The 26,034-nt window shown below is 52.3% G+C and overlaps 1 protein-coding gene across 1 annotated transcript; it reads left to right on the top strand.

The window, feature by feature from the left end:
- Positions 1–723: 723 nt before the first annotated feature.
- LOC120713145 (7-hydroxymethyl chlorophyll a reductase, chloroplastic) lies at positions 724–10,966 on the top strand. The gene is made up of 17 exons (XM_039999150.1): positions 724–1,005; positions 1,095–1,179; positions 1,335–1,443; positions 1,644–1,728; positions 1,828–1,869; positions 2,099–2,177; positions 2,598–2,649; positions 2,739–2,801; positions 2,899–2,996; positions 3,189–3,224; positions 3,326–3,387; positions 3,480–3,507; positions 9,943–10,022; positions 10,097–10,166; positions 10,270–10,327; positions 10,459–10,523; positions 10,607–10,966. The coding sequence occupies exons 1-17, from the start codon at positions 788–790 to the stop codon at positions 10,811–10,813; spliced, it is 1,437 nt and encodes a 478-aa protein (XP_039855084.1). The 5' UTR covers positions 724–787; the 3' UTR covers positions 10,814–10,966.
- The last annotated feature ends 15,068 nt before the right edge of the window (positions 10,967–26,034 follow it).

Genomic DNA, 26,034 nt, shown 5'->3' with positions numbered 1-26,034 from the left:
TGCGACAAATATGTCTGTTTGAATTCATTAATATTTTCAATTGTATTCGTATGTAAACTAATATTTTTAATTACATGTTCTACGATTTTATATCGTAATAATTCCTACATATAAACTAATATTTCTACATATAAAAAAATAATTTCTACACATCAAACTATACTCAAATAATTACACGCTAAAAACTATTTCTACACATAAAACTATATTCAAAAACACTAATATTACTAATTCTAATCTAAAAACTATTATTAATAAAATTAAAATTGTACCTGGAGTGGGCGGCGGCGTCGCGGGCGGAGCGCTGCGAGCGCCGGCGCGCGTGCGGGAGCCGCGCGGGGGGCGGGCGGGCGGCGGCGCGGGCGGGGGGCGTGGCGGGCGGAGCGGGCGGGCGGAGGGCGCGGGCGGCGGCGCTGGGGGAGCGGGGCGCGCGTGGTTTTAAGGGACGGACCTTACCGCCGGTTCAACCGGCCGTAGGTGCTTACCGCCGGATGATCCGGCGGTAGGTTCCACTTACCGCCGGTTGAACCGGCAGTAAGGCTCGGCCCACCACGGCCCAGCGCGGGCCCATCCTACCGCCGGTTCATCCGGCGGTAACAACCTTCCACCGGATGAACCGGCGGCTGGGTGACATTTTTTTTAAAAAAAACAAGACATATATTTTTGATAAATCAAAAAAAATAAAAATAAAAAAAATTTCTGCCCGCTTGCTCTCCCATCTCCCTCCACTCGATCCCTCTCCTCCGTCTCTTATCATCATCGTCGTCGGTGGTTGCGAGCGAGTTCCATGGCCTCCACCACCTGCCTATCCCTTTTCTTGTTCGCCTCCTCGGCGGCTCCCTCTGATCCCGGACCCCGCCGCTTCTCCTTCTCCTTCGCCTCCTCCTCCTCCTCCTCCTCCAAGAGAAATGAAAAGCTCCAGGCCAAGGCTCTCCGGGAGGATTGGCGGCAGAAATCCAAGCCCATCCCTCCTGGCGCCGTCTACCCTGCCAAGGACCACTGCAGGTATGCATTAGATTGCTCGGCCTGCAGCTCAATCTTGTGCTGTGTGCGATGCGATGCTCATCTCTGTTTGTAATTATTCCCCATCTTAGCCGCTGTGGCCTCTGCGACACATACTACGTTGCGCATGTCAAGACCGCCTGCGCCTTCCTGGGCGACGGCATGTCCCGTGTCGAGGTCGTCTCTTCCTCCATCTTCGCATCACCTACCTAGCTCTGCTAATCCTTTGATGAATCCGTCCGTCGCCTCGCCTGCAACCAAGTAGTAACGTTTATTCTACACCAATTGTATTGACGCAAATTTACAAATGCCAACATTATATACATATGTAGGATCTTGAGCCACTAGTCCACGGGAGAGGCAGGAAGGAAAGCATGGATGAAATGTACTTTGGAGTCCATGATCAACTCTTGTATGCCAGGAAGACCGAACCAATTCAAGGTACTATCTTACCGTACGCACCTCTTGTGGATTCTTCTCCTCCTCCTCCTCCTTTACCCAGCATTACCTGTCCCCAACCTGCACCTCTGCAAGGAAGGGGAAAAAAAGAAACATATACAGTGTACCACATGGCCACCTTAAGAAACCAAAACTACACGCACCAGCATCGCATGTAATATATATCTGCGCCTTACATGCAGGCGCTCAGTGGACAGGAATTGTGACAACAATCGCTGTTGAGATGCTGAAAGCAAATATGGTCGATGCTGTGGTTTGTGTACAAAGGCACCCAAACAAGAATCAAATGCCACATCCTTCTTTCTCTCTGCAATGCACAAGCATAACCACGTGGGTTTAAACATTGGTTTTTGTTACCCTCTGCAGTGATCCTAACGACAGGCTTGCTCCAAGGCCTGTTTTGGCCAGGTATTGTGAAACCGATGGATTTCAGAAATTATCTATATGGCTTGTGTATAAGCTAAGCACTCAACGGCATATACATTTGAACTTCCACACTTTCTGCAACTAGCTTGAGCGAAAACTATTATTATCAGTTCATCTATCAATTATTCATGCTAATTAATCAACATGTCCCTTGCTTGCTACTTTGCTAGAATAATGGAAGCGTTTAATTTCGGTAGCCATGCTCTTGTAGGACACCAGATGAAGTTATTGCAGCCAAAGGCGTGAAGCCAACATTATCGCCAAATCTCAATATGCTTGCCTTAGTAGAGGTAAATCATTCCTTCTAAAATTCTACTTTTCTCCTCCCCCCCCCTTCTTTACACAAGCTGTGGCACCTTGCCTCCTTCCCCTTCTTAAACCAACAGAAGTAATAATGGATCATGGTGGCAGAACCATTGGCTGTTCCGACATTAATTTTGGGTTACTTGGTCCAGAACTCCAGATACTTGTTCCCATCTCCCAATTCTAGGGAGTTAGAAGTATTTAAATTATATTTGATTTGGTTGTTTCGGCAAGGGTAATTCTATTAGCCTTTCCTACCTGGAATGCCCATTTGACTACATATTCCAGTGGGTTCCCAAATTCATTCCAGTCATTACTCTGTGCCATAACCAGATGCATCTTACTGTATCAGCATAATAGTAACCAGTTTAGATCAACCCAGAGAGTTCAGTGATTTCCTTTGGCAGGCAGCTGGTGTAAAGCGTCTTCTTTTCTGTGGTGTCGGTTGTCAAGTGCAAGGTGTTTTCCTTTAACTAGCCATTTTGCTATTTCTATATGTGATGGTTTATCATATGTCATTGTTGTCAAAGTTATTATTTGGATCGCAGCCTTGAGATCTGTAGAAAAGTACCTTGGTCTGGAAAAGCTTTATGTGCTTGGCACAAACTGTGGTAATTTCCAATGCTTTTCTCAAACCAGTCAATCTTCACATTTCTTATCATACATGGAAGATATATTGTAGCTCTGACATACTGTAATTTTTCTCAGTTGACAATGGTACACGTGAAGGACTCGATAAATTCTTGAAGGCGGCAAGCAGTGAGCCAGAAACTGTTCTTCATTATGAATTTATGCAGGACTACAAGGTCGGACATTGAATGAATTAGCTGCATAGATTTTTTCCCGTTTTGAGAGTTTCATGCATGGCAAATCAATGGGATAGGAGAACCATTTACTTTCCCAAATCAACAGCTCAGGAAGCATTTTAAGGTGTTATTATGCTTTTGCTTAGAAACTTTTGATGCGTGATGACATTGTATAACCGAGAACTTTTACAGGTTCACTTAAAGCATTTAGATGGACATATTGAAGAGGTAAATATTTGTTGGCCTATTATGTTGACGCTTTCTTTGGGGTTTTCCACAATGGAACATAATGGAATCTTTTAATTTATATATGGCCTAATTCGATGCAGGTTCCCTATTTTTGCCTACCAGCAAACGACCTGGTTGATGTTATTGCACCATCATGCTACAGGTATTCTCTCTACAAATGGGTTGCTATTTTTTCCCCGCAACTTTAATTGCCCGTTCACAATTGAGCTAATGCTTTGCTTATACCATCTGCAGCTGCTTTGACTACACAAATGGCTTGGCGGTAAGGTTTCCACCATTTTGAATTTGAATAGGTCTCTTGTTGCTGTTGGTTTGGATGGACACAGAAAAGAATCACATAGTTTCTTATCCTAGGTGTTGGTGTATATGTGAGCCCATGTATAGAGGCCTATCTAGAGACCCATGTATAGAATCTATATATCCCACCCTCCCAGGGCCCTTCTAGGATTTGGAGGAATACATCCATTATTCTTTCCTACATGGTATCATTAGCCTAGGGTTCTCTCTCTCCTCTCTCTTCTCCCCAGCCGCAGCAGCCGCCGCCGGCACCATGGCTGGCCGCCGGCCGCCGGCGCCGCCCCCCTCCTCCTCCTCCTCCTCCTTCCCTCCCCTTCCCTCCTCCTCCCCCCCTGCGCCGAGCGCCGCCTCTGCCTGGGCCGCCGCCACGGCTTGGCCCCAGATCAGGCCCGCCGCCGCCCTGCACGCCGCCGCCGCTGCAGCTGGCGCGGGTGCCGGGACTGCGGGAGCAGGGGGTGCGGGCGGCGCGGGATCCCTGCAGCCCGCCGCCGCCTGGGCCCGACCCGCCACTGCCCCTGCCCTGGTCGCCTCCCTGCCGACCCCTGCAGTTGCCGCCGCCGCCGCAGCTGGCGCGGGCGCCGGGGCTGCAGGTGCAGGGGGCACGGGTCCGCGTGGCTGCCCTCACCTGGGAGCATGAGCGCGCCACGGCCGATGCCCTCGCTCTCCGGGTCGTCGAGGCGGAGCACTTCCTCCGCGTCTCCTCCGGCCAGCCCGTCGTTCCCGAGCACGGCGTCTCCTCCTTCCACCAGGCTCCGCCCGCTGTATCTGGACCCCGGTACGACCCGACCGACCCCATGGTCGCCCAGTTCCACCTCCAGGCCGCCGGCGTCCAGAACATCAGGGCCCTGGTCACCGTCCTCCTCGACCCCACGTCCTCCTCCTACGGATGCTGGCGGGACCAGGTCCTCCTCACCCTCCGCTGCTACGCCCTCGACGACCACGTCCTCGTCGACTCGCCGATCGAGACGCGGGACGTGGTATGGCTGCTCCTCGACAGCGTCGCCCTGTCCTGGATCATTGGGACCATCTCCCTAGATCTTCAGGACCTCGTCAGGACCCACGGCGGCACTGCGCGCCAGACCTGGGTGGCGCTCGAGGGGCAGTTCCTCGGCAACGCCGAGTTCCGCGCTCTCCAACTCGACTCCACCTTCCACACCTTCGAGCAGAGGGACCTCTCCGTCGGTGAGTTCTGCCGGAGGACGAAGGGCATGGCCGATGCTCTTCACGACCTCGGGTGTCCGGTGTCCGATTGGGTCTTGGTGCTCAATGTCCTGCGGGGTCTGAGCAGCACCTATGACCACATGAAGAGTTGGATCGCCCGCCAGAGGCCGTTCCCCTCCTTCCTGCAGGTCCGGGACGACCTCGCCCTCGAGGAGATCACCAGGGGTCTCGCGCCCGGATCGTCTTCGCCCACCCCCACCGCGCTCGTCGCTGCTCCACCGGCTTCCTCCGCCGCTCCTGCCACCTCCCACCTTGGTGCTGCTCCCGCGAGGCAGACCGGAGGTGGGGGGCGTGGACGTCGTCGGCGGGGGGGGGGGGGTGGTGGTGGCACTGGTGGCCCTGCTTCTAGTGGTTCAGGTGTCGGTGGGGGCCGTCGGGGCGCGCCGACTCCCGCTCCTGCCCCTGCCCCTGGAGGTGCGCCCTGGCCATCCTTCTGCAACCCATGGTCAGGGCGCATCTCGATGTGTCCGTTCCAGAGTCCGGGCAGGGGTCCTCGTCCTCAGCTCCAGCCAGCGGCCATGTTTACCGGTGCTGCACCCCTCTTCACGCCGTCCTGGACCCCGTCCACTCAACCCAGCCAGCAGCCGACCTGGCCTGGGGGTGGGACTAGGCCGCTCTTTCGCAGTCCTTCGGCACCATGGGGCTGACGCCGCCGGTCAGCACCGAGTGGATCGCCGACTCGAGTGCTTCCTTCCACACCACCCCAGATGCCGGTATCCTCTCTTCCGTCCGACCCCCACACCCCTCTTATCCTTCTTCCATCATGGTTGGTGATGGGTCTTGCCTTTCTATCACCGCCGTGGTTCTGCTCCTCGTCTTCCTAATGTTCTTGTTGCTCCTCAGATGGTTCACAACCTTCTTTCCATTCGCCAGTTTACTGTTGACAACTCCTATTCTATCGAATTTGACTCTTCTGGTTTTACTGTGAAGGATTCGGCTTCCCAGCTTCCGCTCCTCCGATGTGACAGTTCGGAGCCCCATTACACTCTTCGGTTTCCTGCTTCCGCTACTCCGCCTTCGGCTTCTTCTTCTTCGTCTGCTGCTTTTGCCGTGACGCCTTCTTCCACCACCTGTCACCGCCGGCTTGGACACCCTGGCCGTGATGTTTTGGCTCAACTCAGTCGTAGTACCGATGTTCCATGTACTAGGGCTTCTGCTGAGCACCTCTGTCATGCGTGCCAGTTAGGACGTCATGTTAGACTTTCTTTTTTTTCTTCTTCTTCTTTGCATGCTGCGCATGCTTTTGATCTTATTCACTGTTACCCGTGGACATCTCATGTACTCAGCATGTCTGGCTATAAATATTATCTGGTCGTGGTGGATGATTTCTCTCATTACTTTTGGACTTTCCCTTTACGCGCCAAGTCTGAGACCTTCCCCACCCTCCTCCACTTCTTTGCCTGGGTGTCCACTCAGTTCGGCCTCACCGTTAAGGCCGTCCAATGCGACAACGGGTGTGAGTTCGATAACTTCACCTCCCGTTCCTTCTTCCTCTCTCGGGGTGTTCAGTTGCGTATGTCTTGTCCGTATACCTCTCCACAGAACGGCAAGGCTGAGCGGATGATTCGCACGACGAACGATGTCGTGCGCACCCTTCTGATACAGGCCTCTCTGCCCCCGCGCTTCTGGGCTGAGAGCCTCCACACCGCCACCTACTTGCTTAACCGTCTTCCATCCACTGCTTCTCCTGCTCCCACTCCACACCACGCTCTTTTCGGTACCCTCCTCGCTATGACCACCTTCGGGTCTTCGGGTGTGCGTGTTACCCTAACACCTCCGCCACCGCTTCTCACAAGTTGGCGCCCCGCTCGACTCGTTGTGTGTTCCTTAGGTACTCCCCTGACAACAAGGGGTACCCATGCTTTGACCTCACCTCTCGCCGCGTTCTGATCTCCCGACACGTCGTCTTTGACGAGTCGGATTTCCCCTACTCCACCTCATCCACATCTTCTCCTGACCCTGAGTTGGATTCACTATTTTCGACTGACCCGGTGGTTCAGCTACCGTTACCTGTCTGTCCTTTCCCTGCAGGTTTTCCCGGTACACTGGCACCGCTTCCGGTGATCCCTGCCCGCGGACCCGGTGTCTCCTGCTGTGCCATGCGCAGCCCCGGTGCCTCTCCCTACACCTGCGCGGTACGCTCAGCCAGTGCAGGTGTACCGGCGTCGCTCAGCGCCGACATCGGCGCCGCCGCGGTACGCTTTGCCGGTACAGGTGTACCGGCTTCGGTCGGCGCCGACACCGGCGCCGCCTTCGGCTCCGGAGGCTCCTGCGACGCCTACACCGGAGCCATCGCCGCCGCCGCCTCCTCCGGCTCCCTCTCGAGCCGATCCGACGGTGTACCATCCGCCAGTCATCAATCGGGATTCTCGGCATATCCATCCCATAGTGACTCGGCGGATGGCGTCTCAGGCCGCGACTCTCTCCGCTACCGAGGGAGAGCCGCGGGTCTCTCCGGTACTCTCCTCTGTCCGCGATGCCTTGGCGGATTCTTACTGGCGTCGCGCGATGAAAGAGGAGTACGCGGCTCTTCTTGCCAACCAGACGTGGGACCTCGTGCCGCGTCCGTCTGGTTGCAATGTGGTGACTGGCAAGTGGATTTGGACGCATAAGCGTCGGACTGACGACACACTGGAGCGCTACAAGGCTCGCTGGGTTCTCCGGGGTTTCACCCAGCGGCCTGGTGTGGACTATGTTGAGACCTTCAGTCCAGTGGTGAAGCCTGCTACGGTACACACGGTCCTCTCGCTTGCGCAATCTCGATCTTGGCTAGTGCACCAGCTGGATGTGAAGAATGCATTTCTTCACGGCACTCTGTCAGAGACTGTCTACTGCTCTCAACCAGCGGGATTTGTGGACTCGAGTCGTTCGGATATGGTCTGCCGGCTCAACAAGTCTCTCTATGGTCTGAAGCAGACTCCTCGGGTTTGGTATTCTCGGTTCGCCACGTTCTTGCTGACATTGGGATTCACCGAGATCAAGTCTGACACGTCTCTCTTCATCTATCGCCGTGGGGATGAGACTGCCTATCTGCTGCTCTATGTCGATGACATTGTGCTCACAGCCTCCAGTCAGCAGTTGCTTCAGAGTGTCATCTCCTCTTTGCAGTAGGAGTTTGCTATGAAGGATCTTGGTTAGCTCCACCACTTCTTGGGCGTCACTATTGAGCCTCGCCCGTCTGGTCTTCTCCTTCACCAGCGACAGTACGCACTCGATATTCTGGAGCGGGCTGGGATGATCGATTGCAAGCCCTGCTCCACTCCTGTCGACACTCAGGCGAAGCTGTCTGCTGATCTGGGTGATCCGGTGGCTGATCCTACTGCCTACCGGAGTCTGGCCGAAACTTTGCAGTACCTCACCTTCAACAGGCCGGACCTCACCTACGCTGTTCAGCAGATCTGTCTCCATATGCATGATCATCGGGAGTCACACCTTGCTGCGCTGAAGCGCCTCCTCCGCTACGTCCGTGGCACTGTGGACCTTGGCCTGGTGCTTCACCGCTCGTTCCCTGCTGAGCTGGTTGTCTACACCGACGCTGATTGGGCTGGCTGTCCGGACACCCGCCGCTCCACGTCCGGCTACGCCGTCTTCCTGGGCGGCAACCTGGTCTCCTGGTCGTCCAAGCGGCAGCCGGTTGTCTCCCGCTCCAGTGCCCAGGCGGAGTACCGTGCTGTCGCTAACGGCGTGGCGGAGGCGTCCTGGCTACGACAGCTCTTGGCAGAGCTCCACAGCCCGCTCGCCAAGAGCACGCTCGTCTACTGCGACAACGTCAGCGCCATGTATCTCTCCACCAACCCCGTCCAGCATCAGCGGACGAAGCATGTGGAGATCGACCTGCACTTCGTGCGCGACAGGGTCGCCATCGCCGATGTTCGGGTGCTCCATGTCCCGACTACGTCCTAGTTTGCCGACATATTCACCAAAGGACTATCCTCCTCGACCTTCTCGGAGTTTCGCTCCAGCCTCAACATAGCAGGTGGCTTGTTGTGACTCGGGGGGGGGGGTATTTGCCCTTTGTACTCTCTTCTTGTCCAGTCTTGAATACCGCTGCGCTAGTAGTTCAGACTGCGGGTTGGTGTTGGCTTTCTTGTTGTTCAGTTTTGAACACCGCTGCGCCGGTAGTTCAGACTGCGGGTGTAACGACCCGGCCCGGGATAACGGCCAAAATCTATTCTGCACATTGAGTAAACCACACCTGCTAAATAACTCACTTTCGCTTTCATCCTTGCTTCGCGCAAAAGGTTGCAACCGGAGTTACTAGCTTCCTAGAGACCGCCTTATTTTAGCTGGTTCAACTCCCTCTCGTTTCTCAGTTTGGGACTAAAGGGCACTGTCCCGTGGTGCTACAGTAGCATCGCTAAAGTAACCGCGCGGCCCATTGGCCCACTGGGCTGTTCTGTTACAATCACCCACCCTTTAGGATTCGACGCCCCCGTCGAATCATCGAACCAGCTTACCCATACAGGACACAGGACCAGGATCTCCTCTCTTGGCTCATGACTGTATGTCCCAGTGCCAATCAACACATGTACACGTCCGTGCGTCCAATGCTAACGGCGCATTCCAGATGCCCGCGCACTGACCCGCACACGCCCGTGTACATGTTGGGCCCGTGACCCACACCTACCCGTGAAACTCGGCTGATACCAATGTAACGACCCGGCCCGGGATAACGGCTAAGATCTATTCTGCACATTGAGTAAACCACACCTGCTAAATAACTCTCTTGCGCTTTCGTCATCGCTTCGCGCAAAAGGTTGCAACCGGAGTTACTAGCTTCCCAGAGACCGGCTATTTAAGCTGGTTCAACTCCCTCTCGTTTCTCAGTTTGGGACTAAAGGGCACTGCCCCGCGGTCTACAGTAGCATCGCTACAGTAACCGCGCGGCCGACTGGACCACTGGGCCGTTCTATTACAGCGGGGGTGTTGGTGTATATGTGAGCCCATGTATAGAGACACATCTAGAGACCCATGTATAGGATCTATATATCCCAGTTTTTTAGGGTTTGGAGGAATACATCTATTATTCTCTTCTACACTAGGCACTAGCAGCCTAGTTGTAGTACTTTGTATCATTGTCTTGCTATATATCTTAACAGTCTGCTCCTAGTTATCCTGGAGTGGAGAAGCAGCTCACAGCTAGAGCTTGAAGATGGTGTTTTGTGGAAAATCTGTGCAGGATTTAGTGGTGGGGTATATGGGCGTGCCAAAATATGCTGGGGTTTCCATGATGCAGCATCCTCAGTACATTACAGTGAGGTACAGCGAGTATTGTTGGCGGGGATGCATCCTCAGTGAATTATATATATCGATCTGAGTGTGGCTTTCATCAGGAACGATCGTGGGAGGGAGATGCTGAGCCTGGTGGAGGGCCTTCTGGAGAGCACGCCTACAGTGAGCAGTGTACGCATCGTACGCTGCTACAGATCGATTTGATGCAACAGTGACTGTAGTGCGGGATTGTTAGGACATTATAACTGACAAGAGTATGTGTTGCTTTCTTCAGGGCGCGAGGCAACCGTTTGTTATGGAGACAGTGAAAGCCGACGATGCGGCAAAATTTGGTATGAACGTGCATGCTACCGCCCCCAATCATTGATCTGAAATATGTAGAACCAGTAATAATAATAAGAATTATTCAGGAATGTGTTTGTTGCATTACATTACATTAGGAATGAATTAAATTAATGTGCAGGGAAAGGGCCTTCGAGACCAGCTCCTAGGTTTGTGGGCAACATTCTGGCCTTCTTGCTGAACCTGGTGAGCCGGTGTGCAGACTAGGACTAGCAGCAGTAGCAGGGCCTGAATGAATGAGATGGATTGGATGGTGTTTGTGCATGCAGGTTGGTCCCAAGGGCCTGGAGTTCGCACGCTACTCTCTGGACTACCATACGATCCGGAATTACCTGCATGTGAGGCGGGCATGGGGAGAACAGAGGGCTGAGCAGCACATCCCAGGATACGCCAAGAAGATCGTGGAGGCCTACGACCGGGATGGACGGATCCAGGCAATGCTCGACTCCAGTCCAGTCAATCAAGTGCCTGAATGAATGAATGACTAGACCTGCATTGTATTTGGATGATCATGATTGCAAGATTTTAGGTATTGTTGCACGGACACATGATTATTGTAGCGTAACGTAAAGTGACATAGTACTTGTGGGCCCCCGGGTGAACAATAACCAGGTTACCGTTGTGCTTTACTGTACTTGTCCTATGATCAGTCCGCAAGTACGCACAACAGCACCGGTACAACAGCTGCATTTAAAAACTTGTTAGTAATATTAAAATTTAATCAGAACTAATAGATAATTTGCAGCAGAAGCAAATAGAAATAGGGAAAATTCGATTCATGCCACCACAACTCCGTGAAATTGGGTGTCATGTTGAAAATCATGCCACTCAATGGCATGATTTTCAACATGAGATCCAATTTCAAGAAATTGGAGTGGCATGGATCCAACTGACCCATAGAAATATAGGATTTCCATTCTACAGTAGTGTGCCTTACCATTTCCATATGCAACTGACTGTGAGTTAGTCCTAGAAACAACCAACGTCGAAAACCCGCATCTCTCGGCATGGAACTGAACTGAGGCGGCTCTTCTTCGAACTCTGGATTTTAAAATTTCAGCAACAAGGGTGAGTACAATTTTGTACTCGCAAGACTTCAGGTGTATATCAAAAATCTTATAATACATGCATGGTTAATCAAGGAAGTCTGATCGGTTCACTAGCACTAGACTGCATTATATTTGAGTATATCTTTATACACATAATTTTTGTAAATATTTTGTTTTATATAAAATAGACCGACAAAACCAATCATTTCATATTTCGCGGTCCTTTGACCATCTATATCGGTCCAACAACTTTTGAACCGGTGCAAGTGTTACCAAACAATTCCCATACCAACTTTCAAACCAAAAATTCTAAAACCGGCGATTAGCTCAAGCGCTCATGACCGTGAGCACGGCTATTCGAATAGTTTTACACTCTGCAGAGGTTGTACACTTTTCCCATACGACATGTTTCGCTTTGATGCCAGCGCGTAGCTAGCGCGCATATACACAATTCCTTAGATGTGTCGGCAAACTAACATGATAAAGCCGTTACATCAACTGGACTCAAGAATATTCTACACGACAGACTGTAGGAGTATCACGGCTCCGTACATCTGACCGGGTTAGCTACCCCGACACCGACGAACTCCTCGAGCACTCGGCCGGTAGCATCCTCTCAAGCCGACTGACTTAATAAGCTAAGGCCAGTGCCCATTTAGCCGTATGGTTGCATTGTAATACTTGGCTAGAATAGTGCCAATTACCGGTCTTTAATTTAACACGGGTGATAAATCCCTAAAACGCGTCGGAAACGCATACAGTACCAAGTCATATCGATCATCCATTTTTCCATCCATTTTTTCATCCATATTCCTTTTCTTCATCCTCATACCATCATATCCTCTAGACCATATATTCACCCGCGTCTACCATAGAATTTTTATCCTTTAAAAACAACCATATAAATGTATATTTTCTTTAAAAGAAACCAACCCATGTGATACTAATTGACTACTGCGCATATACTAAGCCAACTAAGTATATGACTCTGAATTACGCGAATAACCCATAAACTTAGGATAACAAGGTATAAAAGGGGTACAAAATAACAAGGGAGATAAATGCATTAAGGTAGGACGTGTTTATCCAACATAAAATGACATTTGGACTCATAAAATCATCATCGCATGCATATATTTGTTGGCTTAGGAATTCATATAGGAGCAAAAATGATCAAGGAGGTGCTTGCCTTGCTGCTGATCGTTCATACTCTCAAGTATTAGCTCGTCGTCTGGCGCAGTTACGAACGTCTCGCCGTCTACGCGAATCGGACCAACAACAACACATGCAAAACAACAAAATAAACAGCAATGAATAACCAAATAAATACCATGAGATGATAAGGCATGATTTTAGAAAAAGTTCCTATATAGAAGTATTTAATTTGGAGTTCTTTTAGGCAAGTTGGAGAGGTTTGAAACTAAATATAGATTAAGTGTGTATTTCTTATTTTATTTTTGTCAGGGAAAACGGCAAGAATGCAAGACACGTGTTGCCGTGAGGTCCACCATATTTCTCTCTTTTATTTTTGTAAAGAAAAACGGACACTTTGCGCCTATGATTAGAGCTCTTGGTTAGGGTGTATTTTAGCTTTTATTTTTGTAAAGAAAAACGGCCGCTTTGCTTGATTAGCAGGCCGAGAGGTACCACCGCTACTACAAAAACTGTTGATTTGTCCCGATTGGAAAACTCCTGTTGTCCTGGTTTCCCAACCGGAAACGTCAGTCCGGAACAAAAAGGGGTGCCCTTTTGTCCCGGGTCTGGCAACCGGGACAAAAGGTCCCCTTTTTTTTCCTGTTTTCCTTTTCTCAATTCTTTTTCTATTTTAATTATACTTTTGCATTTCAATTAAACTTATGTATTGGAATTCAGTGTGTATGATCTCCACTAATATATACATACATATATATAGTTACTTATATAATATTTGTCCTAGATAGTTTTCATATATAAATTAATTTACTTATATATATATATGTATACACATATCTATACATGTGAATTCCTTTACATATGAAAATGTCTAGGACCAATATTATATATATATATATATATATATATATATATATATATATATATATATATACACACACACATATATATATTATTGGAGTGCTTATATATATAATACATACATACTCATAAATAGAAATTTAATACATACACACACATATATATTTACATAGGTATATTCATTCTTAATTACATATATACGCGTATATTATCATATTTGCTGCTATTGTCAATATTAGATAGTCTATCATAGTAGAATTCGCCTTTTGGATCGAGGACTTGCTCAATAATAAATCCGGACAATTGTTCTTGGATCGCCGTAATCTTTTCCTCCGGTATGAGTTTATCGCGCATCTCCTCGACCTATGGAAAAAGGGGATAATTAATTTCGACTAATTAAAATACGAGTTCAAATATTAACAAGTTTTTTACTTACTTCCTCCTCCCAATCTGTCCAGCCCTTTGGAGGACCAACCAGACCATGGATGTTCTCGCATACATAGTATGAGCAAAATACAGTGCTTTGTTTCTGCCTCATATACTTTAAGAGAGAAAAAATTATCAGGTATTTACATGAATATATAATAAAACTAATGAATCGTGCAACGAATCATCCAAGTGCATACCGCAAAATCTGTCTTGATCTTCAATTCCTTGTCAAATTTGCCTGGATGATTTTTAGCGAATTCTTTCCAAATCCTGTGCATGATTAGAACAATTATAGTCAAGTAACAAAGTGGTTCAAATTATCGGTCATCGATGGAGTAGTGGTAGAATTACTTTTTCATCATGTTAAGAAGATTTTCGTATTGTTCTGGAGGTCTCCTCAATGAGTCCATAACCACGAGAGTAGGCTCTTCTCAGGAATTATGACAATTAGGACCTAGTGTTCACTACAAGATTATACGGAGGCAGTTCTTGGTAGTTAAGGTTTAAACAATTCGATTACAGAATAGAAAGAGTTAGACGGAAGGAATCACTCACGCAAAGTTGTAAGGAAACAATATCATTTGCTTGTTGTGATGAACACTTATGTACTTGAACAAGTTTTGGTATAGCTCATCGGCAGTGTTGCGCAGAATCCTCCAATTACAATTAATTGGGTCGATGAAGCCGAGGTGAGAGTATCCATTTCTCCTGCAAGTTTGTATCTCCATTCTACATGATACCGAATAAATCAAGAGATCAGTATGTTGAGATCATGCAAAACAATACGTAAGAAGAGTAAAATACTTACAGAACCTACAAGCCGACCATAGAGATGTCGAGGGTCTCCTGATGGAATAGTTGGTAAATTTCTTCCCAGTTTATCCATATAATGGCCTCCCCCCGTAAGAAATCGTCATCCTTAATTTTTGCACCCTGCATGAAGATGCAATCGGCCATCGCACGCATGTAGTGCTGGTGCAGCTTATACATTTGCGTTGGAAGCACGGACACTACTTCTTGGGGTACAAGAGATTTGCCGATCTCATACGTCCATTTGACGACCACATCAGCCTTTGGAATATCTTCTCCCCCTGCAATCTGAGCCGCCGTCAGGTTTGATTCTTTCAAAAATGTAACAAAGTCTTGTTCTTGCGTCGTTTGTCCCACTACGAGAGGCTCTATTGATTGTTTCTTTTGGACTCCGAGTTGTGGAACGTCAGACGACGACGACTTTGATTGTCTCTTCTTTTTCTCAGTAGTTTTGATAATTGTACGTTCGTAGTCTGAAGGGGGGTCTCTCATAATGAATTTTCTCTTATTTTCTTCGCACATTCTCTTAAAAATTTCAAATCTATCGGATTTATCCCTTTCTCGGGCTCCGGCTTCGGCTTCGGCTTGAAGTGCTCTTTAACTCTTTCTTGAGTTATCCGATCGTATTCTTCAAGGCTCATGTCCCAGTGTTTAATAGGAGCCTCCTTGGTTTTCTTCTCCTTTTCCTTCTTCTTTGGAGGCTTCTTAGCCGGTGCAGCTACCTTCTTTGCCGGCGGCCGTTTCTGCTTCTTTGCCGGCGGCGGAGGGGGTGACCATGGAGGCGACGGTGACGCTTGAGTGTTCATCGGCGCATGAGATGATGGTGATGGAGAATGTGCCGGTGAACCTTGCCGAGACAGTGCTGCCCTTGGGGAGTTTTGCGGAGATGCCGGCCTTGGAGAGGCATGCTGAGATGCCGGTCTTGGTGTTTGATCATCCGACTTTAGGACTGTTATCGCCATAAATTAACAGGATTAATTTATGGGCCGAAAGCAAGATGGGCTTAAAGCAGAAGATTGAAGAGGCTTGTAAATCGGCTCCTGCGTGAGCGTTTGGGCCACATGGGCCATGTATCTTTAGATTTAGTTCAAGATTAGAGATAGAGTCTGATCGGGACAAGATTAGTTTAGATTGTTTCCCAAGTCTCCGGACTATAAATATGTACCATATGTTATTCATGAAAAGAAGATCAACACATCTCGCAAACAACAACTCTCGGCGCATTGCCAACCCTAGCCCTAGGGTTTCATCCAAGTAAGCGCCATGCTGCCCTGATCGCTTCTCGCGATCAGGGCAGCGTTGTTCTTGCTTTTACCTTGGTATTACTCGTACTGAAGCGTTTTTGATGGCGAGTAGTACTAGTTATCTTGATGTTCGTAGCATGGCTTTTAGTAGATCTGTTGTGCTTTGTTGCTTATCATATACGGATATCATGTTGTCTTTATGCGATCATGTCATTATCTTATACTAGCTCTTGTTGCATAGAGTTAGCTGCGTAAAGGCAACACCCTGCTTCTTTTATGTCTAGTAGATCTAATCTGTTATGGTTTACTCTTATCTCTAAGAGTTGGCGTAATATCTGTTAGATTAGGCCTTGCAAACGGGTTGGATGATCCGGGCAGAAATACGATGAGGCCAAAGCTCAGTTCGAAGCCGATCTCATCGGCTCTTTTGAGAGGACCCGCAACCATGGCATCAGGTGGAAGGGGTTCTCACCAGAAGGCGCTCTTGACAACGTTGATCTGTCTGTGCCGTCAGAGGAGCGTACCAGGGCCCTACGCCAGGAGATGAACTACATGGTGGCACACACGCTCCATCGGCACTCAGAAAGCCTGGTGAACGAGCTTGAGCGCGTGGCACATCGCGTTGTCCAGGAGGTGATCAAGAACCAGTACTCCCCGTCGGGACCAACCCTGGGGAGTCATAGGGGGGAAGCTGCACTGCAAACCAAGCCGCCAGTGTCCTACTCGTTCACGGCAGCAGTACAGCAGAATTCGCCGATCTACGTCGTCCACAAGATTGGCGGTGATCCTGGAGAAGGCCAGTTCCTCACCGAGCCACCCAAGGAGATCCCGCACGGCTACACGTGCGCATACATTCCTGATAGCGTCATTCCAACACGCTCGGTGCAGTTGGTAAACCCAGGAGCTTCTGGAGCAGACGTGGAGAAACAAGCGTGGTTGGCAAAGTACGCTACCGGGCCGAATGCTGAGCCATCGGCCCCAGGAGTTCTTAGTGTGGACCAGGTCAGTGCAATACTGAGAGACCAGTTCGGCATCCTGCCCAAGAGAAAAGCGATCGGCTATTCCAAGCCGTATCCAAGTGACTACGACTTGATCCCGCTGCCACCCAAGTATCGGCTCCCTGAGTTCACCAAATTCAACGGGTCGGAAGGAGCCAGCTCCATCGAGCATGTGAGCCGATACTTAACGCAGCTTGGGATGATCTCAGTATCAGATCCTCTGAGGGTCCGATTCTTCGGCCAATCTCTTACAGGCCCAGCTTTTGGATGGTACGCGTCATTGGCTCCAGATTCAATTCGAACTTGGAGGCAGCTGGAAGATCAGTTCCATACCCAGTATCACTCAGGGGCTGCTGAAGGTGGGATTGCCGACCTCGCCCAAGTTAGGCAGAAGCGAGGAGAGACTGTGTCAGAATACATTCAGCGCTTCAGAGAAGCCAAGAACCGATGCTACTCATCGCGCATCATAGAGAAGGAGGCAGTCGATTTGGCTGTTCTGGGACTTGCTAAGCCGATCAAGGATCTGACTTTTCAGTTGGAATTCACCTCTCTGGCACACATGGTGCAGAAGCTTACGGCATATGAGCTTTACCATCCTGAGCTGTACCAGGACAAGTTCAAGCGCCATGTAAACATGGCCCAGGCGGATGAATCTGATGACTCTGGCGAGGAGCAAGAAGTGGCCGTGGCAGAGTGGACTCGGGGGGCAAACCCTGTCCCGTGCAAGTGGGTCAAACAGCAGGGGCTTGTGAAGGGCTTCGACTTCGACGTGACCAAAGCAGAGCAGATATTTGATCTGCTCCTCAAAGAAAAACAGCTGAAGCTCCTAGAGAATCACAAGCTACCGACGGCACAAGAGCTGCAGGGAAGACTGTACTGCAAATGGCACCACTCGTTCACTCATGCCACGGGTGAATGCAAGGAGCTGCGTCATCGGATCCAATCGGCTATCGAGCAAGGCCGATTAATTCTGGCTCAACACACGATGAAGGTCGACACGAAGCCCTTCCCACAAGCAAACGTGGTAGAGTTGTCAGACTTCACTCCTACGAGCCAGAATTTTTCATTCCAGATCAACATGGCCGGGCCTGTACGCCGTCGTGACGAGCAAAGGAGAGAGGCCGTTTCTGGCAAACGGCCCCAGGATCAAAATGAGCCAGGGCGACAGCATATTACTGAAGAGCAAGTGTGTCACATCCGTAATCAGCTTCCTGCTTCCGATCGGCTTCTGGAAAAATATGAGTATCAGCACAAGCTGCGTCGCCGATATCAATCGGAAGAAGTGGAGTACGAGTACCGCACAGGGAGGACGCTGGGAAGGCGCCAGGCTGTGCGCGACCACTGGCATTGCCCGTTCTTCAGGTACTGCTGGAATTCCGGCATGAGCCGATTGCCCACTATAGATGATTGTCTGGAGTGCAGGCCTCGGACACGCCAGTCAGGCGATACTTCGGTGTTTCGACGCTTGGGGCCCAAAGTGCGTCACAATGAACATGTTGAGTAGTCGATCAGCGGTGATTCCGAGCCAGAAGAAGAAGACAGGTACCATCGCCCACGGTGGTGTCCTGACGGGCTTAATCGCTCACAGAAGCGCAGAGTGCAGCGCTTGCGCAATCTAGAAGAGGCAGAAGCAAAGTACCTTGACATGCTGAGGAAGGCGCGTCCGGATCTCGCGTAACAAGTCAAGCACCCGCGAAGGGTGGAAAGGCGCCCTCCAAGAAAAGAGTGGCGCCCCAAGCAGACAAAAGCCGATGAGAAGCCATCGGCTGATGTGAACATGGTGTTCGTGCTCCCATCAGAGTTCCGGGCACCCCAACCGGAGGATTTGCCTGTCGCACAGTTGGATCTTGGCCCCCAGCCGATCATCTTCGAGAAGCCAAAGGAAAAGAGCTACAAACATTTGAAGGGACTGTATCTCAAGGGCTTCATCAATGGTAAACCCGTTAACAGGATGCTGGTTGACACCGGTGCTGCAGTCAACCTGATGCCATACTCGGTGCTACGCCGGTTGGAGCGTTCTTCTGCCGACATAATCAAGACCAATGTGATGCTCAATGACTTCAACGGACAACCATCAGAGGCAATGGGGGTTCTTAATGTGGAGTTGACAGTGGGCCGCAAGACGATCCCGACTTCGTTCTTCATCGTCAACAGCAAGAGTACATACACGGTATTGCTTGGGAGGGATTGGATTCACGCCAGCTGTTGTATCCCTTCCACAATGCATCAGTATCTCGTCCAATGAGATGCCGATGAAGTGGAGGTGGTCCGTGCAGATGACTCCAATGAGGTCTTGCTCGCAGACATGAACGCCTGGGATGCGGAAGGGCAAGAGCCGATCTCAGGGATCGCCCTAGAAGATTGTGATTGGATCGAAGCGACAAAAAACGGATTGAGGCTGGTCTTATCCACTGGCCTCAAAGAGTAGATGCGTCCTGGCATGCTACGGGGTGTAATAGAGATAGAGATGCCGGTCCCAGCGACCGGCCCCAAAAAATAGAAAAATCCTGTTTGGGGGCGGAATTGTTACATCATGTACATACGATGGCCTGCTCTAGCAGTTGGCCACTCATCGACTATTTGGTTTCGGATAATAATGGAAGTATAGAAGCGGCCAGCCCGTGCGGTTGGCCAAATAATTTTTCTTGCCATTTCCCTGTGTTTGCCGCTGATCTTGTGGATAACGAAGACTCGCCTGCGTTCGCGGCTAGTTTTTCAGACGACGGCAAGCTGGGATACGGGTTCACGTCAGCTGATGATTTGGAAGAGGTTGACATCGGTCCTGGGGATAAGCCACGGCCGACATTTATCAGCAAGAAGTTGGATCCGGTCTTGCGTGAGGAGATGATTGCACTACTGAAAGAGTACCGGGATTGTTTTGCATGGGACTACACCGAGATGCCCGGTCTAGACAGAAGCATCGTCGAGCATCGGCTCCCGCTCAAGAAAGGGTTTCGGCCATTCCAGCAATGAGCACATCAGATGAAGGCTGAAGTCCTAGAAGATGTCAAGAAAGAGGTGGCGAAGATGTTGGATGCTGGGTTCATCAGGCCGTGCCAGTATGCAGAATGAATCTCTAGCGTGGTACCGGTACAAAAGAAGGATGGCCGATGGCGTGTCTGCGTCGATTTTAGAGATCTCAACAGAGCGACGCCAAAGGACGAGTACCCGATGCCTGTTGCAGAGACATTGATCAACGCAGCTGCCGGCCACAAAATGATGAGTTTTATGGACGGTAATGCTGGCTACAACCAGATCTTCATGGCCCCAGAAGACGTGAACAAGACCGCGTTCAGAGTACCAGGCGTAGTCGGCTTGTTCGAATATTTGGTTATGACCTTTGGACTGAAAAATGCCGGTGCAACGTACCAACGTGCCATGAATTACATTTTTCATGATCTCATCGGCAAACTGGTAGAAATTTATATTGATGATGTCGTGGTCAAATCCAAATCAGCTGGGGGCATCTAGAAGATCTGCGTCAAGTCTTGGAGCGGACTCGAAGGTTTGGGCTCAAAATGAACCCAAAGAAGTGTGCCTTTGGCGTGTCGGCCGGTCAATTTTTGGGATTCCTGGTGCATGAACGGGGAATCGAGATCGGCCTGAAGAGTCAAGAAGCTGTGAAGACGATGAAGCCACCTACTACGAAGAAAGAGATGCAGAAGCGCATCAGTAAAATTAATTTTGTCAGACAATTTATTTCTAATCTGTCTGGGCGCATCGAACCGTTCATGGGTGTCGGGTGCCACAATTAGGGACACCCTAATTGAGGTACTAAAACCACTTTCAAAAACACAAACATATGTTAAGGCAACTGGGCCCACGAAGGCCCACGGCCTATTTCTCCCTTAGAGGAAAGGAAATGACTCAAAGAAGTCCAGCATGTGGCCCAGCCACATCCCCCTCGGGCAGGTGGCCAATCTCCGCCTCGCTCGAGGGCCCCTCTCAGGCCCACCAAACAAACTCCGCCCCGCTCGAGGGTAGCGGATCTACCCTCAGGCGGGTCACTCATCTCCGCCTCGCTCGAGGGCTCCCCTCGGGACCCTCGACCACGCAATCGCATTTCCGCCTCGCTCGAGGGCAGCGGACCTGCCCTCGAGCGGGTGGCCAATCTCCGCCTCGCTCGAGGACAGCGGACCTGCCCTCGAGCGGGTGGCCAATCTCCGCCTCGCTCGAGGACAGCGGACCTGCCCTCGAGCGGGTGGCCAATCTCCGCCTCGCTCGAGGACAGCGGACCTGCCCTCGAGCGGGTGGCCAATCTCCGCCTCGCTCGGGGCCATCTCTCGGCACAAGAGACAAATGGCCCCGCCGCCCAACCGACCGCCGTACAAAGGCATTAAAGGCCAGCTACTCCGCCACGGCTCAAAGGACGGGCGGCGTCAGACTGCCACTCCCGCAGTGGATGTGACCGGCGTCCCGTCCACTGACCCCGGTCACCGCTCTGCCACCCCAGCCGCTGTAGCAGCACTGTGGAGCATTCAACGCGGTACAAGACAAGTTGGCGCCGCCCCCGTTATTGTCACGCCGACATCAACCATCCGAACACACCTCCCCCTGGGGAAGGGGTCTGGCGATGTCACGTGCCCTTCCGAGAGGGGCGCTCCGCATGCGCGGGCGGGACCCCGGGCCTCCCTCTTGTGGGGTCCGGGACTTCCACGCGCCCCCGGACCTTCTAGTGTGCACACCCGCACTCCGGCCAGGGGGTCCGGGACTGTCCCACGCCATTACTACCACTGGTACACTACAGGACGGCCGCCGCCATCTCCACGGGACCAAGGACGAAAATCCAGGACGACAGCGACACGCGCCGCCTTCCCACAGTACACTTTCTACAGTGTTCGACCACTGTACCCCGTGATTCAAGGGAGAACGACGACTTCCGCGCCCCTACACTCATGTACACCGCCTCTCCTTACAACTATAAAAGGAGAGGATGGGCTTCCTTTTGTAAGGGGCTGATCGACTCTCTCCGATCAAAGGTTGGAAGTAAGTTCTGTGAACTCCCCCTCAGAGGACTCTCAGCACGACTGAGCACTCCTCTCAACCAACTCCACCTCTAGCAGAGACTTGGGAGCTTCTCTCCCTCTCTCGCCTCGCTTGTATCCCCTACTACGAGCACTTCGGGTGCAAGATAATACAGTGCCCTCGCACACCCCCTTTGCTGGACGTACGGCCCCGCGGCCGGAACCAGGATAAAACCGTGCGTTACTGTGATTGCCTCTTGCATCATCATCTGGGACGAGGAAACACGCAGCATTTACTAGTTGGGATTCAGGCCCCACGGGTCGGAACGCCGACAGTTGGCGCGTCAGGTAGGGGTCGCTGCGTGACATTTTCTCTCTTTCTCCCATTTGATCTCCCGGAATGGCGAGAAGATCCAACCCATACCCTATGGGCGTTTCAGATCCGTTTCCAGCGGGACGCGCGGTCTCGTTCGGGAGTCTTGAGTTCAGAGCAACCGGCAATGGTTACCTCATGTAGCTCCTCTCCTCCGAACGCAACCTCATCGCTCCGACTCCGCCAGCCCGACGCAACAGGCGCTCGGGTCAGCGTTCACGACAAGCACGCACGGAGCGGCGTCGTGCGGCCCGCCACAGCTCCCCCACGTGGGTCGAGGCTGGCGTGTCGCAACTCAACATCGCGGCCATTGGGGCAACCATCTCATCATCGCGTGCCTCGGCGTCATCCGCGCCGGCACCATCGCCTGCGGCAGCACTAGTGCCTCCCAGGGGGGACCCGACTTCGGTGTCTTCTTTCCCCTTCGGGATGCGCAACGCCGCCACCCGCGCCTTGTCAACCGTCGCTGACCTCATCGAGCATGAGGATACACCGGGTCATCATCTTCTGCCGATCCGCAGCCTCAGCGCGTCATCCCCTGACGAACCCTACCCCGAGACGGCGAGCTCGATCGCCGACGACGTCGACTTCTTCATGAACAACTTCACGGCCGAGGAGGCCGAGGACTACTCCGGGGTCCGCGACCCCGACGCTCTCCGCGCGTTCCAGCTGGCGACGGCCTACTGCCTCACCTGCTCCGAAGACTCCAGCGAGGGGGATTTCGATCCTTCCAGGGAATGCTTCATGGCGGACCTCGCGAACGAGCAAGACGACAATACTCCAGCCAACGACGAGGACGGCGGGGCGGACATACGGGCAAAGCAACCGGTGGTCCCGCCAGTAGCCCCTTCCTTGTCAAGTTCAGCGGCGCGTCAAGCCCAGCTGGCGCAGCTCAACGAGCTTCAAGCCAAGCTCGACGAGCAGTGTCGGCAAACCCAGGAGCTACGCGCCGCACTCGAGCAGCAGCGTACCGTGCCTGGTGCGCACGCCCGGACGGCGGGACGTGTGGCCCGGGAGCGCATCCTGGCTGACGACAACGTCGACAAATCTCCGGAACTGCAAACGGCCGGCGAGAAACTCGTCGCTGCGGCTTATCTACTTCAAGCTATGCCTGAGCCATCGACACCTTCGGGCCGCAACCTGCGCCGCGAGGCACAGGAACTCATCGAGCAAGCTGCCGTGCAGCAGGCCGAGAGTTCTGCGTCTCGCATGCGCTCGAAGGCCCCGGAGCAGTGCGCTGGGACTGCGCACCAGGACCGTGAGGTTTCTGTGCACACACCCCCAGCAGGGAAGGGCAAGGCAGCCGTAGCACCCGGTGCGAGGGCACCCCCGGTACACGAGCGCATCGGAAGAGTTCCCGTAAGGGAGCGAATCCGCGACACTCGCGGGCACGCTGGCGACGGCGACGCCCGCAACGTCATCAACGGCAGGAGGTACACCCCTCGACGGGGTGGACGCTTCGACCCTGAGCACGACAGGGGTGAGTCACCGGAGCCTCCGGGCACCCGGGTGTTCAGTCGGGAGATCTGGACCGCGCCTTTTCCCCCGCGCTTCCGACAACCCAACACCCTCGTCAAATACTCGGGCGAGACTGATCCTGCAGTCTGGCTCAACGACTACCGCCTAGCGTGCCAGCTAGGCGGCGCGACGGAAGACGCGGTCATCATCCGCAACCTCCCCCTTCATCTTGCTGACGCCACACGAACGTGGCTCGAGCACTTGCCTGTGGATCAGATCTACAGCTGGGCCAACTTGGTCCATGTCTTCGTAGGCAATTTCCAGGGCACGTACGTGCGCCCTGGGAACTCCTGGGACCTCAAAGGGTGTCGCCAGAAGCCCCGCGAATCCCTGCGTGACTACGTGCGGCGCTTCTCCAAGCAGTGCACCGAGCTCCCCAGCGTCACCCATGTCGAGGTCATTAACGCTTTCCTCGAGGGTACGACGTGCAGGAATCTGGTGCATGAGCTCGCGAGAAGCCGACCCGTTAATACCAACGAGTTGTTCGACGCTGCCACCAACTTCGCCGCCGGCGAGGAGGCTGTTGGTGCCATCTTCGACGACAAATCAAGCAAGCGCAAGGACGATGCGCCCGCCGAGGGCAGCAACGTCAAGCCCAACGCCCCCGCCAAGAAACAAAAGCGGGGGAGGAAGGGAAGGAAGCCGGTCCCGCCGGACCAGCGCGGGACGGGGCAGGCAGAAGACTCCGAGGAGGCCTTCGCAGCCGCCCCGGACCGCAAAGGGCCTCGAGGCCCCCCTCGAGGCGGTGGTGGCCAGTTCGACGACATGCTTAAGAAACCGTGCCCTTACCACAAGGGCCCGGTCAACCATACTCTCGAGCAGTGCGAGATGCTCAAGAAATACTACAACCGCGTCGCGCATCGCGATGAGGACAAGAAGAAGGATGCTGGCGACAAAGGTGGAGATGACGAGTTCCCCCCAGTGGAGAACGCCTTCTTCATCTTTGGAGGAACGACGACGAATATGACTTCTCGGCAGCGCAAGCATGAGCGCCGCGAAGTCTTTTCCGTCACCAAGGCCACGCCATCCTACCTCGACTGGTCGAAGGACACCATTGCCTTTGGCCGCGAGGACCACCCCGACTACGTCCCGCATCCGGGACGTTACCCGCTCGTTGTCGACCCCATCATCGGCAACACTCGCTTCTCCAAGGTGCTCATGGACGGAGGCAGCAGCCTCAACATCATGTACGCCCCCACCTTGGAGCTCATGGGGATCGGATTGGACAAGCTACGCCCCAGCAAGTCGCCATTCCACGGCGTCGCGCCGGGGAAGCGGGTCCAACCCCTCGGCCAGATCGATCTGCCGGTCTGCTTCGGCACGGCAGCCAACTTCCGCAAGGAGGTACTCACCTTTGAGGTGGTGGGGTTTCGAGGATCCTACCATGCCATCCTCGGTCGTCCTTGCTACGCCAAGTTCATGGCCGTCCCCAACTACACCTACCTCAAGCTCAAAATGCCGGGACCAAAGGGCGTCATCACCATCGGCTCTTCGTTCGAGCACGCCTACGAGTGCGACGTCGAGTGCGTTGAGCGCGCGGAAGCTCAAGCGGAAGACGAGGCCCTCGCAGCCACCCTCGACAAAATGGCAAGCGAGGCCTTGGATTCCACACACCGACATGCCGGGAGCTTCGAACCCACCGAGGGTATCAAGAAGGTGCCCCTCGACCCGAGCCACTCCGACAACAAGGCGTTGCAGATCAGCGCCACCCTCGACGACAAATAGGAAGTGGTGCTCGTCGATTTCCTCCGCGCCAACGCTGATATCTTTGCGTGGAGCCCCTCGGACATGCCTGGCATACCGAGGGAGGTCGCCGAGCACTCTCTTGATGTCCGACCCAACTCCAAGCCGGTGAAGCAACGCCTGCGACGCTTCGACGAGCTCAAGCGCCGGGCGATCGGCGAGGAGTTGCAGAAACTTCTGGCGGCCGGGTTCATCAAAGAGGTATTCCATCCTGAGTGGCTCGCTAATCCAGTATTAGTAAAGAAAAAGAGTGGAAATTGGAGGATGTGCGTAGATTACACTAGTCTAAATAAGGCATGTCCGAAGGTTCCCTTTCCTTTGCCACGAATCGATCAGATTGTAGATACTACTGCGGGATGTGAGCTCTTATCCTTTCTTGATGCTTACTCCGGTTACCATCAAATCAAGATGAAAGAGTCCGACCAGCTCGCGACTTCTTTTATCACACCTTTCGGCATGTACTGCTACGTTACGATGCCCTTTGGCCTCAGAAACGCCGGAGCCACCTATCAACGGTGTATGCTCCACGTTTTCGGAGACCAGCTCGGGCAGAGCG

Source organism: Panicum virgatum, chromosome 6K (genome assembly GCF_016808335.1).
Source record: "Panicum virgatum strain AP13 chromosome 6K, P.virgatum_v5, whole genome shotgun sequence".
Classification (NCBI taxonomy): Eukaryota; Viridiplantae; Streptophyta; class Magnoliopsida; order Poales; family Poaceae; genus Panicum; species Panicum virgatum.
The sequence above is the reverse complement of the archived record's forward strand: the minus strand, read 5'-3'. Positions and strand labels throughout refer to the sequence as shown.